The sequence below is a fragment of the Diuraphis noxia genome, unplaced genomic scaffold (genome assembly GCF_037042655.1).
Source record: "Diuraphis noxia isolate RWA-SAM2 unplaced genomic scaffold, SU_Dnox_SAM2 contig0001, whole genome shotgun sequence".
NCBI classification, from domain to species: domain Eukaryota; kingdom Metazoa; phylum Arthropoda; class Insecta; order Hemiptera; family Aphididae; genus Diuraphis; species Diuraphis noxia.
The window spans coordinates 55,859,086-55,879,901 of NW_028301711.1; the positions used below are offsets into that span (position 1 = coordinate 55,859,086).

General features: G+C 27.4%; 1 protein-coding gene across 1 annotated transcript in view; it reads left to right on the forward strand.

The window, feature by feature from the left end:
- Gfrl (Glial cell line-derived neurotrophic family receptor-like) overlaps positions 1-20,816 on the forward strand; it is a 175,944-nt gene that overhangs the window by 144,647 nt on the left and 10,481 nt on the right. The window contains exons 9-13 of the mRNA XM_089215832.1: positions 1,715-2,074; positions 2,865-2,932; positions 5,213-5,417; positions 6,297-6,448; positions 14,773-14,910. Coding sequence (XP_089071958.1) covers positions 1,715-2,074; positions 2,865-2,932; positions 5,213-5,417; positions 6,297-6,448; positions 14,773-14,910 — 923 coding nt within the window. The remainder of the gene's footprint in view (positions 1-1,714; positions 2,075-2,864; positions 2,933-5,212; positions 5,418-6,296; positions 6,449-14,772; positions 14,911-20,816) is intronic.

Below are 20,816 nucleotides of genomic sequence, written 5' to 3' on the forward strand. Positions count from 1 at the left end.
TTTTAACCTAACGGAGCTAAACGTGATCTGCTAAGCGTAAATTCGCTATGTCACACACTTGTAAGACGAAGACAACAAATATCTCTGTAGCTCTCACTTAAGTTATAGTATAATTATTTTCTGAATGTTGTCAGCAAAAATTAGAAATTCAAAAATAAAATATGCCATAATCAAATAATATTGTATTATTAACTAGGTGTATTTGATAGGGGATAAGTATCTTAATGCGTTTTATGCATGGTTTTTTTAATGATTATGGAGCAATAATATGGAATTATACAAACAAAAAGGCAATTTTATTTATTTTTAACTGACATATTTTATAAAAATTTCAAAATCTTAAGGTACGCAGTTATACTAATAGAATAGTTGCTTTTGTTTTTTCAAAGAGGGACAAATATTTTTTAGTGTATTCTTGTAGTGATTATTTTCCTGAATATATTAATAGTCAATTATCAATTTTGGTTCACTATCTAACTATCTATAAGTCTCTAAAATTAAAAATTTAGTTACACTTTGAATTTAAACAATTTATTTAGATTCCATTTTATAGAGCTAGGTAAACAATTCTTTAATTCAAAATCACATAAGTAGGTACTTTTATACAAACATAAATCGATAGTTTATAATGGCACTCCATAAAAAAAAAAAAATATTCAATCATGTGATAAATGCTTACACAATATTTAACAAACATAGATCATCATTTTTAGTACAACATATAATAATATAATAAGTGCTATTATTGTATAATCACAATTAAATTATACTACTATAATATTTCAAAAAATATAGTTAATTTTTTTGTCATTAAAACTGTGTGCTTTAATATTTTTAAATTGAGATAAAAAAAAATTACCAGTTAAAAATGAGAAAATACTTATTTTTTTTTTGTAATAAATTCTATATTATCGATCCATAAGCACTGAAAAAAACTTAGCGTTCAATGACATAAGATACATTCTGTACATTATATTTAGATATCAGTAAAAATAAAATACTTATAAAATTCCACAGAAATAAAAAAATAATAATTACAATAGTTTTTCGTATGTTTTATCTCCTCAAATTCTCAAAATGAATGCATTTTGTAAAATTAACATTTTAGTAAATATGTTCAGTATTTAGTTTTACATAAAATATAACATGTTTTGTAAAAAAGATACAAAACTCCCCTCCTCCCATAAAGTATTTACACTGTGTGTATAACTTTAAATTTGTTGTCACGTCCACAGTCGACAAAATATGATTTTTGAACCGTATTGCCTTAAGAAGTAATATCATTCTTATATTCATAAGTTGTTTTTATGATGGATACTTAAGGGTTTTTTTTATTTCCAAATGTAAGAAATAAATGGTTACGGACTTATAATAATATGATGTATGCGTTATAATGACAGGCCTGCAACGCCGTGAGGGTAAAATAAATATATATTTTATAAGTTGTATTCATAAAAGTATCGATTTAGGGAGTTTTGATATTTTTATTTTTATTTTATTAATGCCAATGGTGGATCGTTATCGAAAATGTTTTTATTTTGCAGCTAAAATGTTCTTTCTTAAAACTGTAAGACATTTTCAGAAATTTTCACTGTGTAAATCTAACTACCTATAATTTCATAATTATGATCAACATTTTAATATCAGACCATATTATGGTCATTATAGTAACAATAACACACATTTAAACCGTATTTGGTTTGTCATTTTTCAGTGGAAGCACAAAGAGATTTCCATATGACCAAGATAAAGAACTCGGTGAAATTATTATCGCGTCACTTCAACACAACTACTGCAGTGGCGGTCGATCATTACGATCAGACTACGGCGATTGCGGTCAGACCACGACTGTCATCAGCAGTCCCGTCAACCGAAGCCATAGACGTTCCGACTACGACCACGGTCAGGGTACTAATAGCTGGAAAAAAATTTTGGCCTGATACCACAACTGTTGCGGTCACCACGCCCAAAGCTACCACGACTTCGGTGGCGACCACTGCCGTCACAACTTCCATCAGCACGGTTTCAACGACTGCATCCACTACCCTTTCACTAGCCTCTCAAATTCCTTTGCGTGAGTTAATAATTATTCCTTTGACAGTGAGGTTTAAGTGGTTTCGTGTTAAATTGTACACACTTAATAATAATTATGGAAATTAAACCAGAAAGCCTGGAAAGATATTTCATCCAACCAAATCTGTTGTATTAAGACTTGCGAGCTTATACCTATTTTATGAAGACTATATAAATTAGATTATTATATATTTATATACTGAAAACTACTTTATTAAAAATGAAAAATTTAATTTATTATAATCACTGACTAATCCAAATTAATATTTTGAATGTTTTCTCATACAAATTTATGATAATTTTGAATCATTTAATGTACATTTTTACCGATACCTATTCTCAAATTGTTGAATTATTTCAGATTTCTATAACACATATTTTATCCATCATGTAAATTATATTTACGATACATTGAATGTCATTGGTATTTACTAAAAAAAAAGAAAAAAATGGAGATATAATATAATAAAATTACAATTGTAATAAAAAATATAGTTTAAATTGAAATTTAGCTTTATTAAAATGTAACATAAAATTATTACTAACTAATTGTGATAATTGATTTTATATACCTACTAAACATCACTTATATACCTAACCAAGCAATTATTATTTAGTTATAAGTAATTTTAAAAATAATATGTTTTTTTCCTACATCGAACCAGATAATTAAAAAAATATCCACAATAACTGATATCGTTTAAGTACTTAAATATATGAAACGACATATTGTTATTTAAATATTTAAAAAGTCCAATTCTGTATTAAAATACTAAAATTGTTTGATTTAGGAGGATGCAGTTTGCAGAGATCGCCACACTACAATAAACAATTCATGTCTGAAGGAGACGTAATCAGGGTGAGTAACATCTATTATAGTTAATATTATTTATTAATTTAGTCGATGGATAGTCGGATAGATCTTTCAATATTAAAAATAAATGGACAAAGCATTAAATATTTAAAATAAGTTCAAGTCATATCGTATGCATGAAAAATACTAAAAAGGATTTTTTTTAATTTGGTTTGACCAAAGATTTTAATATATATATATATATATATATATATATATATATGTTAGCGGCAATGTGTATACTCGTAATATTGGTATTTTATAAAATGTCTAGGAATTCTATATAACACCAACTACAGCTGGCAATTTATAAAAATTTTAAATTACCTAAGCATTATATGAAATGCCAAACAATGTATAGGTAATATATTAAATCCATATTATCAGTACTTATTGATATTTGACAGTGTAACTTCACCTAATATAAATCCATTAGTAATCTGTAATATCGATAAATTTAATGAAATAGAATTCCTGGACAAGGCTTTATTAAATGTTCATGTTCAACAAGATGTCAAAATAACAGATGTAAGCGTTTAAAAAATAAAATTCATTGCAATTCAAAATGTCATCCTAATTTACAGTGTTGCAATATATAAATTTAACCAATTTTTATTAACTTAAACATATTATGAAATTATTAATATTTTTTTATTTTTTTTTTTTTTTTTGTAATAATAGAATCCTATTATTAACATTTATTTTGTGTTTTTCTTAACGAAGTTTAAAATAAATTTAAAAAAGTATATTGTATTTATTCCTAATAAGTACCTACGTTCTACATAGATTTTTGTATTTTATAGAATAATATGATAGTAATAATAATTAATAATTGCATGTTAGTACACTACCCATACAATTTACAAATAATTATCTTTTTTTTTCATTTTTATGCATTATATTCTGTAATATTAAATTGATACCTACTTTGTAATAAATATTTTTTTGTGAGCTAATAAAATTAATATTTGTCTTAATTATTATAGAAGGAAATTTATTTTTTTGGATGATTTCACTATTCTACAGATTACCAATTTGTGTTTGTCATTTTATGAAATACCTAGTTATTATACAGAATATTTAGGAAATGTGTGTAAAAAAAAATTTATTATGCACTTTTTTAAAACCCACTAGGTATTATATAGAATTCCTAGGCATTTTATATATTAAATATATTATACACATTGCCGCTAACATATACATATATATATTTTTTTTTTCTATTGGCTAAACATTTTAATTTGTATATTATATCAAAAAAGAATGCTATGTGACTTAACATTTCAAGTATTGCATTATTTTGATATAATTAATGTTTTAAAAAATAAAAAGTTCCATTTCATAAAAATATCAAATAGTTTTAAACTTCAAAATGTTATATATTATTGTTTAGTAATTATTGATTTTTAAGGATTGTCAACATTAAAAATTAGCAAAGTTACTCTACGTCATTTTTTTTTTTTTAAATTTTGGTTTGAACTTAGTGAAACTTTACCTTAAAATAAATAATAAAGTAAAAAAGTGTTTGCTAAGGAACAAAAAGTTATAATAACAGATGTATAGAACCTTTTTTTGTTTGTGAATAAATATTTTTCTCTTACAAGTTCGTCTTCCTATATTTTATTGGATGGTTGAGTCTATACTCTATGAATATGATATATACAATTTTTATTGCCATATATTTATTTGACCATGTAGACCCTTTTAAATTGTATAGTATAGTAAAAAACGATAGTCCAGTGGATTTACAATTTACATTTTTCACTATTAAATTACAAAAATTTCATTAATTTAAATTTAAATCATTTTAGTGCGTGATTATGCACCAAAATAGTTGTTTATAAGCTTGAATTAATGAGTAGGTATTGATAATAATAGCTACAATGCTACATATGTAGAATGAGTTAAAAAATAATAACTTGACATTTTCGTATCACTCGATAGCAATAACATTGAATAATTGGTTTTAAAAAATCTTTTCAACGTGAACCTCACCCGGTCGTTTCTTGTTTTACTTGTTTTTTTTACCGGTTAAGTGCATAATAATTGCGATAAATATAATGTTTTGTTTATAATTAATTATTTTAAATTTAAACACATAATGTTATTGAAAACAAAAGTAAAAATCAAACTTAAAAAATTATGACAATAAAATATATTTTGTAAAACTCATATTATAATTACTGATGAAGTAATTTTTAAGTCTTTTATGATATATTATGTAGAATATTTAAAACTTCTTAATAATATAATAAATGGTGATTTTATGGACTTTTTTAATTATAGCTTCACAGTTTAGAGGACAATTCATGCTCAGAGGTGTGTCATTGTAAGCCCGGTGAAAGTCTGACTTGTCAGACCATTTGTGTGGAAGTCGAGCCGTGTGAAACAGAAATTGCGTACTATCATCACGAGTCACCAGCGTACATAGCGTTTCGCGGACGGTGCCTTTGCTATGTTGGACGATTTATTTGCATGCGGCCAAAAATGGGTATGATATTATGACAACAAATATTATTATTATTGGTTATTATTATCACTTTGATGTAATAAATAGTGAAAATCTAATTATCCGTGCCTAAACGATTTGCCAATCTCAATCATTTGCCTGCCAGTCGTGGTTATTGGATGTATGACTTTTTTTAGGGTTGTAAAGACTGGAGTTAAAAACAATTATGTTATTGAGTAACCACTTACAACTGACAGCGTATTTTCAAATACTATAAAACAGTACATTTTTTCAACGTTATAATGTTTTAAACAATTCTCTGTCCTTTTTGTTACACTTGTAGGTATTATAGATACTTCTTCAAAAATTATATTGATTATCTTAACGTCTCACGGGCTTGTATACAACACTCAAAAAACTACTTTTAGGTCCATACCTGAACTTTTGCATTTACTATATTTTATCTTTCAACGAATAATAAATATTATGATGTATGTGTAGGTATATATGATTTTGACCACATATTTTATAGAATTGATTCTAAAATCAAACTATTTTTTTATAAGTATTTTGCTACCATACTATGTATTATATTATATATAATAAACTTTTACTTTTTGAATATCTTATGAAGTATAGGCAATGAACTTAAGTAATAATAATTATTCCAATAGGTATATGAGTGTAGGAAAATATGAGAAATTATTTTCATAATGATGAAAAAACCATATTGCCTACTTGCTAGTATTTACAGTGATAAAACACACTAGTGTTCGTATGTTTATTGATCAAAAACAAAGTTTTTACGCCTTTAGTTTTCGTTAGCTACATGAGCACCCACAAAAACTGTATCTATTTGTGTATCAGGTGAAAATTACAATATCATTTTACTAATGAGATACATATGATTTATTGAAACAGGTACGTATACGCTTGTACCAGGCGTATTTTTGTTCTTGGGGTACAGTGAAAAGGACGAACAGCTGTTGAAGAGTTTGGATATTATGAACTTTGAGATTAAAGACATCGTTTACACCATACAGAAGTTCATACAAGAGCACATGGTGTTTAATGTAAGTATCACAATATATAGCATGTTACATACACAATGTTGATCTACTATTTTGTAGAACACAAATATAGATCGTAGATGAACAATGCATGCAATATTATTATGTGCATACTACATTGAAAGTCATCATAGTAATTACTAATTATAAATTTTTATGTTTTATAGTAGAGTTCTAATAATATCATATATATTAGTTTGCTCCGATTAAAAGCAATAAAAATGGAATACCTAGTTAGAAAGTTCGTTAGTCTGAGTTGTGTATGAATGGTGAATTCCGTCTTACAAATGTACATATCGATTTTTACGAAATCAACTATCCATTATACACATCTAGGTTTTAAATAATCATCATTCCATCACATTACGTTTATTCAAACACTTGATGAAATTTAGTAAATCAACTTTTTTAATGATTTACAAAAAATAGTTTTGTTTGCGAGTACCTACCGCTCAAAGAGTAAAGACATGCGCAACTGGTTTCCGCGAGTGTTACACTACATCTGCAACTGCAATCTACTCACAAGGTACGTACATTATTGTTCGTATCACACCAATCTAAATGGATGATCATCTAATCAACCTAAACCTAACCTTTCCTCCAACACACAATCTTCTCACAATCAAACCTTCGCAGCTATGACATCCCAAAACGTTTTCTCCAGAAAAGATCTGGCTATAATTTTCGATACTATCGACGGAGTTCCACAAAAAACGTATTTAATCGAATTAAGCAAAATAATCACACCCACAAATATCATATTCGCATTCAGGATCTCAAAAGACCGTTATTGAATTTATCTTTCAAAAAAAGAACTTGTTGATCAACTCATACATGATAACCAACACATCATCATCGAGAACCAGTTAATTAAATTAAGAAGGTTACATAATCCCGACAAATGCATCATAGTATCAACCGTATTTCCCAATATTTCAAACAGTCCTATTTTGGAACAACTATCAAAATACAATATAATACCTACAAGTCCCATCTCGTTCCTACACGCTGGTTCAATCGCCAACAGTCTGGACCACGTACTTAGTTTTCGAAGTTGTTTATATCACATGATGAAATCGGAAAACTACCGACTTCTATGCTAATAAACTACGATTCCGACAACTATAGATTTTTTTTGTCTGATGACACTGTTACATGTTTTCTTTGCAAAGAGAAAAGTCACACCTCTACCAAATGTACAATAAATGCAAATAAATCTATCACAATTGATACAAGCTGCATGGTCCCCCTCCTTGTGGATCTTAATACTGAAACCAATAAACATACACTAAGCTCTAAAGTTAACCAATCAGCTCTTACGGCCAATTTTCATGAAAAGATCGCGATATCGGGCAGCTTGATTGACAATTCACTCGTAAATGATTAGATTATAATGAATTTAAATAGCCTTCAAAGCACCTGGGAAGCAATCTCTCTGACTGGTGGCATCAAAAGACCAAATCCGCCAACGTTGTCGTCAACCTCATCTCTTCCTCAGTCTCCAACATTACTTACTAACTCACCAATAAAAAAAAAAGTAACCCGATAGACAGAAAAAACAAAAGAAAATACTACAATGTCGATCCAAAAGAAAAAACTTAAATCACCAGCCGAACATTTCATAGATACGATGGACAAACTTCTCAGTCCATGCAAATCAGTATTTAATGTAACTAAGGAGATACCTGTAGTAAACCGACAGAGTAAATTTACTATTTTTTTGCATATTATATTAATTACACGACTACAATTATAATGTAATGATATATAAATCACATATCTGATCCGTGTGAACGAATAACCAAGGACCAAGTTAGCAATAAATATTCAACACTACACTTAGCCTTTCAAATTTTGCAAAAACAACATTATTTATAATGTTATGCTCGTTACAATTCCTAAAATTTATAAGAAAATTACGAACAGAAACGACTTTCAACGACATTTGGCAATAACAACAACAACGTCGGTACCTTTTGATCCACCTCTTAGTCTCTTACGTGTAACACTAGCCATGTTAGCAGTGTAGATTCTGAATAAATTCAGGACTTTGTCCATAGCAGAATTAGAATTAGTTCAATCTCACACACATGTAGAACTTATTTGGTCGCAGAGTACGCGCACTCTACATAGCCGCCAGACTAAGTTCTTCCCATTTAGTTTAGTGAATAGATTACTAAATTCTCGGGCAAATACTTTACGTTCTGTCCTCAAATTGATATAATTTCATTTATTATCAATAAACATTTAATAATAATTTTTATCATTGTATAATTAATAAAACCTGTAAACGTCTCCTTTGAAAAACCTGATCGTCAACCTACGTCGTCGAACTCAAAATATAGGCGTTGGTGAGGGATCACTACATACCTATTAACTACGACCAATTTAAATTACTTTTAGAAAATTGCTTAAAGAGTAATAGAATGTTTACCTTTCAATATCAGCTTTAAAAACGATTATGTCGCCACTTTAACTAATTACAATAGGTATCACAAAAATCACGAACACAGCAATAGGGCTAGCGAGGGGGGGCGCTATTTTTGTATATACATCATACCCATCGGTACCCATTCCTATAAATTCGAAATTAGAAGATACAGCCACAAAAATCACATTACAAAAACACATTACCATCTGCAATTTATATTGACCGTAACAGCCAGGATATCAATAAACAAGATATAATACAAATAATAAACCAGCTACCCGCTCCGTTTATTTTTCTTGGGGACATTAATGCCCACAACACAATGTGGGGCTCCGAAAAAACCGACATTAAAGGTAAATTGTTCGAAAACATATTAGACAACGACGAATTAATTCTACTGAATAATTATCAGCCCACCCATTTCAACCAGTACAATGGCAAAACTTCAGAAATAGACTTGTCTATCACAAGTTCAAATATAGCTACATATTTAGAATGGGAGGTAATCAATGAAATATACTCTAGTGACCACTGTCCCATAGACATACATAGACAACCATAGACATCTAATTTGACAATAATCAAAATCCAGTTGAAATAAATAACAGATGGAGACTGAAAAATTCTAACTAGAATAAGTACTCCGAAACATTTAATAATGAAATAGAAAATATAACCAATTCAATAACCTGTAATTCTTGGTGTGATTTTACAACATCCATTTCATCTCAGTCCAGCTCCAAAGAGTTATGGACAAAGATTAAAAAATTCAAAGGTTCACTATTACAGCAAATTAAAATACTAGTTAATGACGGCGTTATAGTTACGGAGCCGTTTGACGTAGCTAATAAACTAGGAGAAAAATTCAAATCGAATAGCAGTAATAAACAACTCAATGACGAATTCATCTCAATTAAAAATATATGAACAAAATAATTCAATAATATACGAACCAAACATGAATATTAATAACGACTGTATCGCGCAAAAACGATATATTTAACTTATCTGAATTAAACAACAGTTTAAATCAAATTAAAAGCAAAAGTTGCGGACCCGATAATATTCCGTTTGTTTTTATTCAAAATTTGCCAATCAAATCTGAAGAAATTCTACTAATAATATAGAATAAATTATGGGTGCAAGGAAACTTCCCAAAGAACTGAAAACAAGCAATAGACATGCTTATACCAAAAAATGGTCAAGACCTGCACACCACTAAAGGGTACCACCCCATACCATTGCTTAACATTATGATTAAAATAATAGAAAAGATGGTCAATCATAGACTCATATGGTATCTTGAAAAACATAATTTACTGTCACCACATCAACACTGCTTTCGAAAAATAGATCTACTAACGATACACTGGTAACCTTACAGACTGATATCAGTGACGCATTAATTGACAATCAGAATATAATACTGGTCAGCTTCGATCTAAAAAAAGCTTACGACACTGTTTGAAGACAAAGGGTGTTAAAAATTATGCAACAATTAGACATTCATGTAAACATGCTCAAATTTATAAAAAATCATATATTTTAAGATAAAGCATTACAAATAAAAATTATAAATTCCTTATCCGAATTGTTCACAAACCAGGATGGCGTAGTACAAGGATCATATTCTATTAGCGTAACATTATTCCTCATTTTAATTAATGAAATGTCAGCGCAAGTCCCTCCACCCACGGTGATCAAACTTTTCGCTGATGATGAACTAATATATTATAAAGGAAAAAACATGAATTCAATAAAAAATCAAATTCAACTAACACTTGATAAGTTAAGTAAATAGAGCCTCAAAACTGGTTTCACTTTTTCTCCGAACGAAACCAAATGTATACTTTTCACCCGTCAAAGAAAAATAGCCAAACCTATAATTCAATTTAAAAAGACAACACTTGACTACTGTGACAATGTTAAAATTCTTGGGTTAACGTTTGATAAAAAACTCAACTGGCGCCAACACATCAAACAGTTAAGAATCCGTACGCACAAATCAATTAAAAATATAAAAACATCAGCTCATACTGAATGGGGATCTAATGCAGACAGCCTAATTAAAATATATAAAGCCTTAATTAGATCTAAAATTGATTACGGTTCAATAGTCTGTGGAGCGGCTAACCATAGAACTATAAAAATGCTAAATACAATACAGAATTTTGCCATTCGCTTATCTTTAGGTACATTTAAAAGTAGCCCAGTCTCAAGCATACTGTGTATGGCTGGAGAACTTCATCTTTCTTTAAGGAGAAAATAGCTCGAAACCAAGTACATACTAAAAATAGCCAAACACCAAGAGAATCCAATGTACAACAAAATATTTAAAAAAAGGTACCAGAAAAATCCAATAAATGCATCTTATCCTAGATAAATTATGAAAGACAACAATATTTCATTATTAAAAACGAAACCTTAATCAACAATACAATTCAAAGCACTGTATTAAGCGTACCCCCTTGGCGATTTAATAAAAGTATAATAGACGTTAGTCTATCATTATACAACAAAACTACTGCAGATAAAAACATTTATAAAGGTCTTCATTACGAACTGCTGCAATCTTATTCAGAACACATACAGAATACAGATATATACCAACGCTTTGAAAATCGAGCAGAAGACAGGATTAGTCGTGATATCAAATGATATAAACATACAATTAAAAACAAATGAAGTATGTAGTATTTTTACCGTAGAAGGCCTAGCGATACTTACAGCCATTCAAAGCATTCACTATATTAACGTTAAGAAATATCTATTAATGTCCGAGTCTTTAAGTAATTTAATCAGCATCTACAATTTAAATACATCGCAACCAGTTACCTGCCATATAATTAATGAAATCTATGTACGTAAAAATAGTATATCACTCGCATGGATCACGGGACACGTCGGCATAAGAGGTAACGAAGAAGCTGATCTAAAAGCAAAAGAAACAACAGGTACCGCCGTCTTTGAGGTATGCCCCCTCATATCTGACAGAGGAATGATAAACTCAACCAAATTAAAGTACATGAATGGCAAAAGCTCTGGGCGAAATGTGATTACAATAAACTAAGAGAAATAAAACATTCGATACTACCATGGCCCAAATCATTTGAGATATTCAGAAGAGACGAGGTAATTCTTGTCCACCTACGAATAGGCCACACCCACATGTCTCACGGATATCTCATGCCAAAGAAGACCCTCCATTTTACCTGACGTACGGAACAATCATTACAGTCAAGCATATATCGACAGAATTATACGAGATGCTATCACCCACTCCCGAGACGACCAAAAAACTCTTCAATTTCGTCAACTCAACAGAACTGCGTCAACTGATTTGAATATTCTAACTTACATTAAAATTTAAATCTGTAAATATAGATAATAAGTAGAAATCAAGCAAGTTTATAAGAAATTAATGTAAATTAAATATGTAACGCCGGCTAATAACCAAACCATTTATTAAACAATTTAAAAAAAAAGTTTATATAAAATGTCAATATTTTTAATTTTTATGAAACGTGGAGATGAGCATTTCAATTTTTATAATTTTAGTTTTACACTAAGATTTACAATTTCAAAAATAGAATCGGTTTCAATTTGATAAATCAGAAAAATATTGCTATCCATATTTTATCAACTCAAACAGAAGTATAATAAAATTAAAATAATTTCAAGTTTATTATGTACTCATAAGTCATAGGTGGCTAATATAAATAATATTATGTCATAGACACGCTGTATAACTAAATATTATTTCTTGTCTGTGAATAATGGACATCATTATGAAAAGATTGTTGGATGGTAAAATATGTATTTATAGTTGTACGTTAATCATACCACATTATTATACTTTATCGAAAAAATAATGAAACAGATGCTACTCTATGTATAATGTGTATATTTTTATTGTTGTTTATGAATAATTTGTTTGAAACTTATTGGATTTAGTGTTGTAAATTGCAGTTGTAAGCCTGAACTTCGATACACACGAATCTTATTCTTCTATCAGTAGGAGTATAACCGAAAGAAATTAAATTTATAACCGCCTCCCCTCTCTGTTTTATATTCTGTTGAAAGAAAACAAGAGCCAAATATCGATTTCTGTTTACGAAACTTTTCGTGCGGATAACAAATTAAACCGAAGAAACCATGGAAAATGTGACTTAAGGGATTAAAATATTGGATAATTTCGAGAAAAAAATAATTTAGGTTTCTAATCACTGTCTGTTACATCATGTCTGTATAGCCGTTTCACAATTTTCGTTACTCAGCATGCGATATACCGATGTCCTTCGCCTCAAAGAAATATTATTAAATTCTATTTTTAATTTACTCTCTTAACCGTTATTTTCTGATAATATGGTATTTTATTGATATTTAATCAATTAAACTTATTACGAAAAAACAATATTTAATCAAACAGTCATATTCATATTCAATGTGCTCATAAAAAACATGTAGGTATATTTCATTCCATTTATTTTTTTCATATTTATAAATATTTTGATAAAATTAAATTTTTTAGAATTGTTTTTATTTTAATTGGAATGGAAATTAATGAATATGGCGTGTAAAATATACGAGGCTGGGCATTAACGAGTTATAAAGTTAAAGTTAAGTCAAAAAGTTATTTTTTAATAATGAAATAATAAATAATACACCTGAAAGTATTTGGTCCCAAATCAATTTTTGGATTTAATAGCAGTTTATTTATGACCTTTGATGTATAGTTAAATTGATTATATTAGGGGCAAATTACAAAACACGTGCTAACGATGAATGTGCTTCTTTTGTTACTTTTTGGGGAAATATCGCAGTGCTTTTCGACAAAATATGTTTGAGTAGACTAGCTTTAAATTTAACATTCTTAGTAACCTTCAAAGGTTAAAGTGTAGTAGAGCCGTGAGCCATCTACTGATTGTATTGAATTTTTGCATGTATGAATAGAGTTTTCTATATTAATGTATACGTATAATCAAAAAAGGGTATTACATTTTATCTATTTATGCTAGAAATGCATACCTTAATATCTCAAAATGAATACTTCAAATCAAACATATTGAATTTTATAAAAAAAATTCTATCAACCTTTTTGTTGTTAAACTGTATGGTGATACAATAATGCTTACTTATAGTATCTGTAATAGTAGACTAACGTATTTTGAAATGAGATATTTTATACGTCTGACTGCAAAAAAATAATGTCGTTTTTTGTTTTGTTTTGTACGTAACAATATATTTTGAAAACCTTATATGCTTTTTAAAATCTGTAACAATAATGTATTTTTTTATATTTTAATAAATCGTATGTATTACAATACCTATTATATAATTAAAATCGTATAAGTGAAGTAAATTTAGACTATTATTGGATAGATAAAAAATATTCTATAATGTAGAATCTAATAGATTTTATTTATTTTTTCTATTCTAATTTGAATAATATATTTTCATAATTTATTTTTGAATTTAGAGTTCGTACCAACACAATGTTGAAATTATTCACATTATTATAGGCCACTTTATTAACGTTTACAGAGGCTAAAATTATAAACCAGAAGTAAAAAAAAATCAATATTTAAATAAGTATTCCGCCATATTTAATTAAACGTTGCAGTCAAACTCAACTCGAAACTAAATAGTTTGTAAAGAAATTTGTTATCAATATTATATTTTTTCGTTGCAATTTTCTGTTATGTATCAAACAGCGTTTTTGATTTTTTGATAGTTTTACAAAGGATATTTGTAATAATAATTAAAGTAATGGGAATGACAATAATTACAGTATGACGTGTAGCAAACTTCAAAGTATTGACATGTGTTGTTTGCACAATATTATTATAATAGACCTAACATGTTATTAATATCGGACGATAATATATATTTACAGACTACATGTAAATTGCAATTGCACAGCATTTCATTCGAGAATATGATCATAATGGGAAAAGCATCTCAGAAACTTACCACTGGAGGTTATCTCAAAAACGATGCCACAGATATCCGCTCTTCCGTTCTCCAAGATAATGTAAGTATTCCGCAATGTTGTTACACATTTACAAATAACGCACATACAAACTGTAGACATGCATGCCATATATGAGATAAAATACGCAGATAAATGCATTTTACGTTCATTCATAATAATTATTGTTATGAAATCATAATATTAATTACAGCACTAACCATAAAATTGGCGTTAAATTACAATATCTGATAATGCTATATCATGTTTTTTTTTTGTCAAATATTCAAATAATAAAGATGAAGTACAACAATTAGGCGTGTGAAGAAACCCATCAGTCGATGAAGTGTTATGCCGTAAACGTAAACGACATTTAATATCAATTTAACGCAATAATAGTTATCAGGTGGTCTTAAGATAGATTTTATTTGATGTTAAACATGGACGAGAAGAATAGACGGAATTCCAAAACAATTGAGGGGCCTAACATTTTTAAGATTGATGTGTATATTAGGGAGGGATTCGACTCAACACAAATGTAAAACTTTATATTTTTGGGTTTGGGACTTACCAACTTTGCCACCGCGTTGTTAACATATGATCAAATTAATCTAAAGCTATTTTTAGAAATCTGTTTTATATTATTATCTATTTATTATTTATTTTTGTCCGAAATTCTATAGTTCACAATTTACAAGCATAATGTGTATGTGTAGTCCATATTATTGATGTGTTTTATATTAGAAATGAGTACTTAATTTTTAGATTTTAACTATTAACACTTAGGGTGTAAAATATTTATACTCTTGACACCGATGATTTCTCATTTATTAATTCATGTGCATAAGATTCCAACTTATTTTTTTCATCAAAAAATGAGCCCTTGCTATTGCATATACTTATCTTTATTATTCTAATTTATAGTTGATTATTGATTATTTTAACTAAGGTTTATATTTTAAGGTAGTTATTTTTGCTTTACGTTTGGTAAGGCTAAACAATAAGTGTTTACGTTTTGATAACCATTATGATATATGATCAAATGACTATGTTGTAGTTTACTTATTGGATATTCTAGATTTTTATCATCAATATTTACATATCATCGTAGATAGGGCATACCAATTTTATTCGTGTAATTAACAAAAATAAATCGTTTACAATCATCACAACCTATATAATATAAAATAAGAATGTAATTTAAATTTACTATAAACGTCGCTCAAAGGTAAACTATTTCGCGTGTTTTAATCCATTATTATAGTCATATATTATTTAACGCTAGATAATATTCGTATTTTGTAGCGTTTCAGATCCAATATTAACATAACCATTTCAAGGTATCTATAGTGGTCGTATATATTTTAATGGTCCTTTTTTAAATTCCATTATCGCATATATTCATATAAATATAGCAAACGTTTTTACAGTCGTCAAAATATAATGTGTTTAAAACAGTAAAAGTCAAATTATTACCTACTTATTATATCAAAAAAAACATAAACAAAAAGGTAGACAAATAGATAGGTAGTTACATAATTTTAATTTTTAAAAAGTTGCTAATTTTAACAAAACGTAAATATGGTACGTTATTGAAAGAATACTAAAAAGTTGTTTACGTAATTAAAATTATATGTTTTTAAAAAACTTGTTGGTCTTCGTAAACCCTTTACCACTGGTATTTATAATTATACACATATTATATTTTATTTTATTACACTTTAGATGCTAAAATAATTTTAGTTTTAAGGTAAACGTTACGTAAAATTATTTTCAAAAGTGAAAATGAATTTTCTAATCGACTAGTTATTTAAACGACTCTTGAAAAAGTTTACGTATTATTTTTAATTTTTTGTGAAACTGAGTACCTATACTTTTTTAATATTTCTAGCAAATCAATTGGTTTATAATCAATTATTAATAAGAATCTAGTATTCTGTTTCAGCATCTGATCTGTTTTTTTTTTCAAAAAATTAATTACTTACTAATGTATAATATGTCGTAGCCACTTCGTGAAATCGATCTTTTCATGAAAATATGACCATTTCGTGAAATTGAAACACGTTTTTACACTTTGTGAAATTCAAAAATATTTCACCAAATGGTCACTCAAACTTAACATCGTGTAATTTTTTTCACAAAGTGAACGACCACTTTGTGTACTGAAATACAACATTTAACAACTTATTCTACCATTAATAATTAAACTTAAATAATTAAGTATAGTAATAAAGTTTATTTATATCATATTAATTTATTAATAGTATTGTAAACATTTCTTATTTATTAGAGCAGGGAAATGAATTGTATTTTAGCTGAAAAAGTTGACAAAAAAAAAAAAAAATTAATTTTGAGTAAAATTGTTCAAATTGTATCTGGAGATTAGGGATTTATAAGTTATTCGTGTAAAAGAGCTTATCAAACGAAAAGATGTTTCAAATATAATCTAAAATGTAACAGTCGTTGTTACCATTCAATTTCTTGCTCTCATAAATAAAAAATGTTTATAATACGGTTAACAAATTAATATGATATAAATATTTTATTACTATACATAATCAATAATTATTTAAGTTAAATTTATAAGGATACATAGAATAAGTTGCTTTTTTTCAGTACACAAATTGGTCGTTAAACGATGTTAAATTTGAGTGACAATTTCATGAAAAAGTGACCATTTCGTGAAATATTTTTGAATTTCACAAAGTGTAAAAAACGTGTTTCCATTTCACGAAATGGTTATCTTTTCATGAAAATATCGATTTCACGAAATAGTTACGACATATATTTAATATTTAATTGGACTTAATTGTATAGTATGAATATTATATGATTTAATTGATTTGTGGTTATTCAATCAACACAAAAAATATTTACCTTTACAATTTTCACCTCTTATGGTAACCAAAAAATTCTAAATAGAAATAAATTTTTTTGCCTTTTGATAATCATTAAATTACGTAGAAATAAAATAACTATGATTTTACAACTACAAAATATTTTTCAATAAAACAATGCCATAAATAATATTCAAAGAAATAACATGGTAAATTTTTTTGGAAATAATTAAATAAAAAATATTTTTTTAACTTTTTTACCAAAACATTAAAATAAATTGAAATATGAAATATTTGTATTTCTTATATCCGTGAGTTTTATTACAAAACCAGAATTTCGATATCACCATTATTTCGGGAGATATCACAATGAGTAAATCCTCACGGGACACCCTGTATATAAATTTTGAGAGAGAGGTTTTTTTTGTGTTTACCAATTATTTCCATTTTTAATTAAAATATTATAATATTTAAATATACGGAGACAAACAAACATTACACAATAAATTATAAAAATGAACGTAAAAAAAAACCCCACAAAGACAAAATAAACGTTGATGCAACGATACGTTATCTTCTATTCTACGAAAAATAATAATCAATTTTTTATCGTATTCTACGAAGGATTCAGCTATATTCTTTATTTTGCTTTTATAATTTGCATATACCTATTGAAGAATATAAAAAATGGAACTATTAAAAAAAAAAAAAATTTAAGCATTTTATAAAAGAGCTAAATATTATGCAAATAATTGATTACCTACCTACTAATATTTCATCATTTGTAAGTTAAAGACAGACCATTTTAAAAACTTACAATTTTTATGACCAAATATCCAAGTATTTGAAAATAATATACCTTGTGTCTATATTTGATTAATTTATTAACTTTAGAATTTATAAGGTTTACATATTAAAAATATTCTTTTACCTAATTTTTTTTTTCTATTTTTCTTACCTTTTTTTTTACAATTAAAAGTTAATAATTTATGATAATTTTACATCAAACATTCATATTTTTATTTACTGGATATGAAATAACTAACAAAAATGTTTCAGTTCTAGTCGTGCTATTTATAAAATTTATTTTTTTTTTTTTTTTTTGATCAATGATTGGTAATATACATTATTGCAGAGTACAAAGCTTTTAAATTTATTTAAATTTTTAAAATGTAATAATATTCAAATTAAAATGTATATAAATTACAAAAAAAAAAATGTTTTTTAATCATTAAAAGTTTTCAAAATTCATCAATGTTACAAAAATTTGTAAATCGTTTCCTCATATAAAAAGTATATCTTAAGTTTAAAAATATAATGCATGGTTCTGTAATAAGTTTTTTGAAATAAATGAGTGCAATACCATAAACATTTTTCATGATCGTTTTTATTCTGTAAAACATATAATATTTTGTTTTTAATTATAAATGTTTGCAAATTTAATATTGTTCTTACTTTCATTAAAAATATATTTTATAATTTTATATACGTCAATATGTTCTTAAGAATTAATAACAGAATCGTCGGATATAATATAATACATAATAATTTTATTATATTTTGATATATATTTTATGTGATTTTTTTACGGTAAAAACGTTAGTTCTATCGACTAAACTTAAAAAAAAAAAACTAATACATTCATCATAATTACTTACTCAACGATGAGGTACACATAAAACATATTGTATACAGCCAAGCAACAAACTATTCACCTATTAAAAAAAAAAAAGCTTACATTATTTTCATTTATTCACACAAATTTTTTTTTTCAAATAAAATTTAGTGAAAATTACAAATCGATGTTATAAACTGAAATTATCGAATATCGTTTTTATTTGATAAACCTCTTTATGGCGAACATTTTACGCCATTTTCCATGTGTACACCACTAAAGGTATATCGATAAAATAAACATAGCCTTCAGCTGCAATGCTGGTAAATATATTCGAAACGCATTCACCACCGACAACATATTTACGAGCCGGGAGTGCTGCAATAGCGGTTAATATGTCACGAAGCGTCGTCGCTCTCTCTTCACCGTCAAACTTTCAGATTCCGTTTCGTGTATCAGAATCACTTGAGCATTATTTCGTCTGTGACGGACTGCGTCGATTGTCATCCTGTGCGTGGTGTATAATGTTATTCATACAAATTTTCGTGCAATATCTACGCTGCGTAGACTACGCATAGGTATTCTAAATTCGGCGTGTTTAGCTATCCACGCATGTACGATATACATCCGCTTATGAAATGTTGACTTCAAAAACTTACATCGCCAGTTCCATATAAATATATTGACAAATCGTGTGGGAACATAACGAAGTAGCTGGTGCCTCGTTTATACCGTTGACTCAAGTATAATACTAACTTTGATGACACTGTTTAAATATATTAAAACAACAAATAGATCATTACTAGTTTTGGCTTAGTTACTCATTTACCTACTCATTACTTGGATATTAAGGTAAAGTAACTTTTCCGTAAAAAAAATACAACAATAGATTTTATAAAGGTAGACTGCAAACTTAAGAGGAATATTGAATTACATTTTAAAACCTTAGATATAAAATTTAAATTTTTTATGAATTTCCAACTCTAAATAGTTTTTATTCATTTTCATGATTTTTACGAAATTTGTCAAAATTTGAACTTCTAACTCTCATGCAAATACACAATTTATATTGGATATTTTGATTGGAAAATTAAAAACCACTTTTTTTTTTAATTTAAACATTTAAGAAATTTAGTATTTATTTATGGACATTTGATGAATTAGCAATGTAGGGTTAAGAAACAACTACAAGATGACATTAACATGTTAACTTATTAACTTGATTTAGAACTTTTCGCATTTGTACGGTTTTTTGTCCGTGTGCGTGAGTTAATGAATTTTCAAAATACTATTTTAACTGAATGACTGTCATAGACATCGCACGTCTAAGGTTTCTTCGCTGATTGTTTACGAATGTGTCGTAAGTCTGCTTCTATGAGTCAATAATTATTTAATGCGTAATTTTTTTTCATACAGTTATTTAGTTACTTTGTTGTTCTATGTATGTTCAATTAGAATTTATTAACTTCGCCTGATTTGAAAGCAGTACTTGTTGTATTACTTTTAAAACTTCAAAT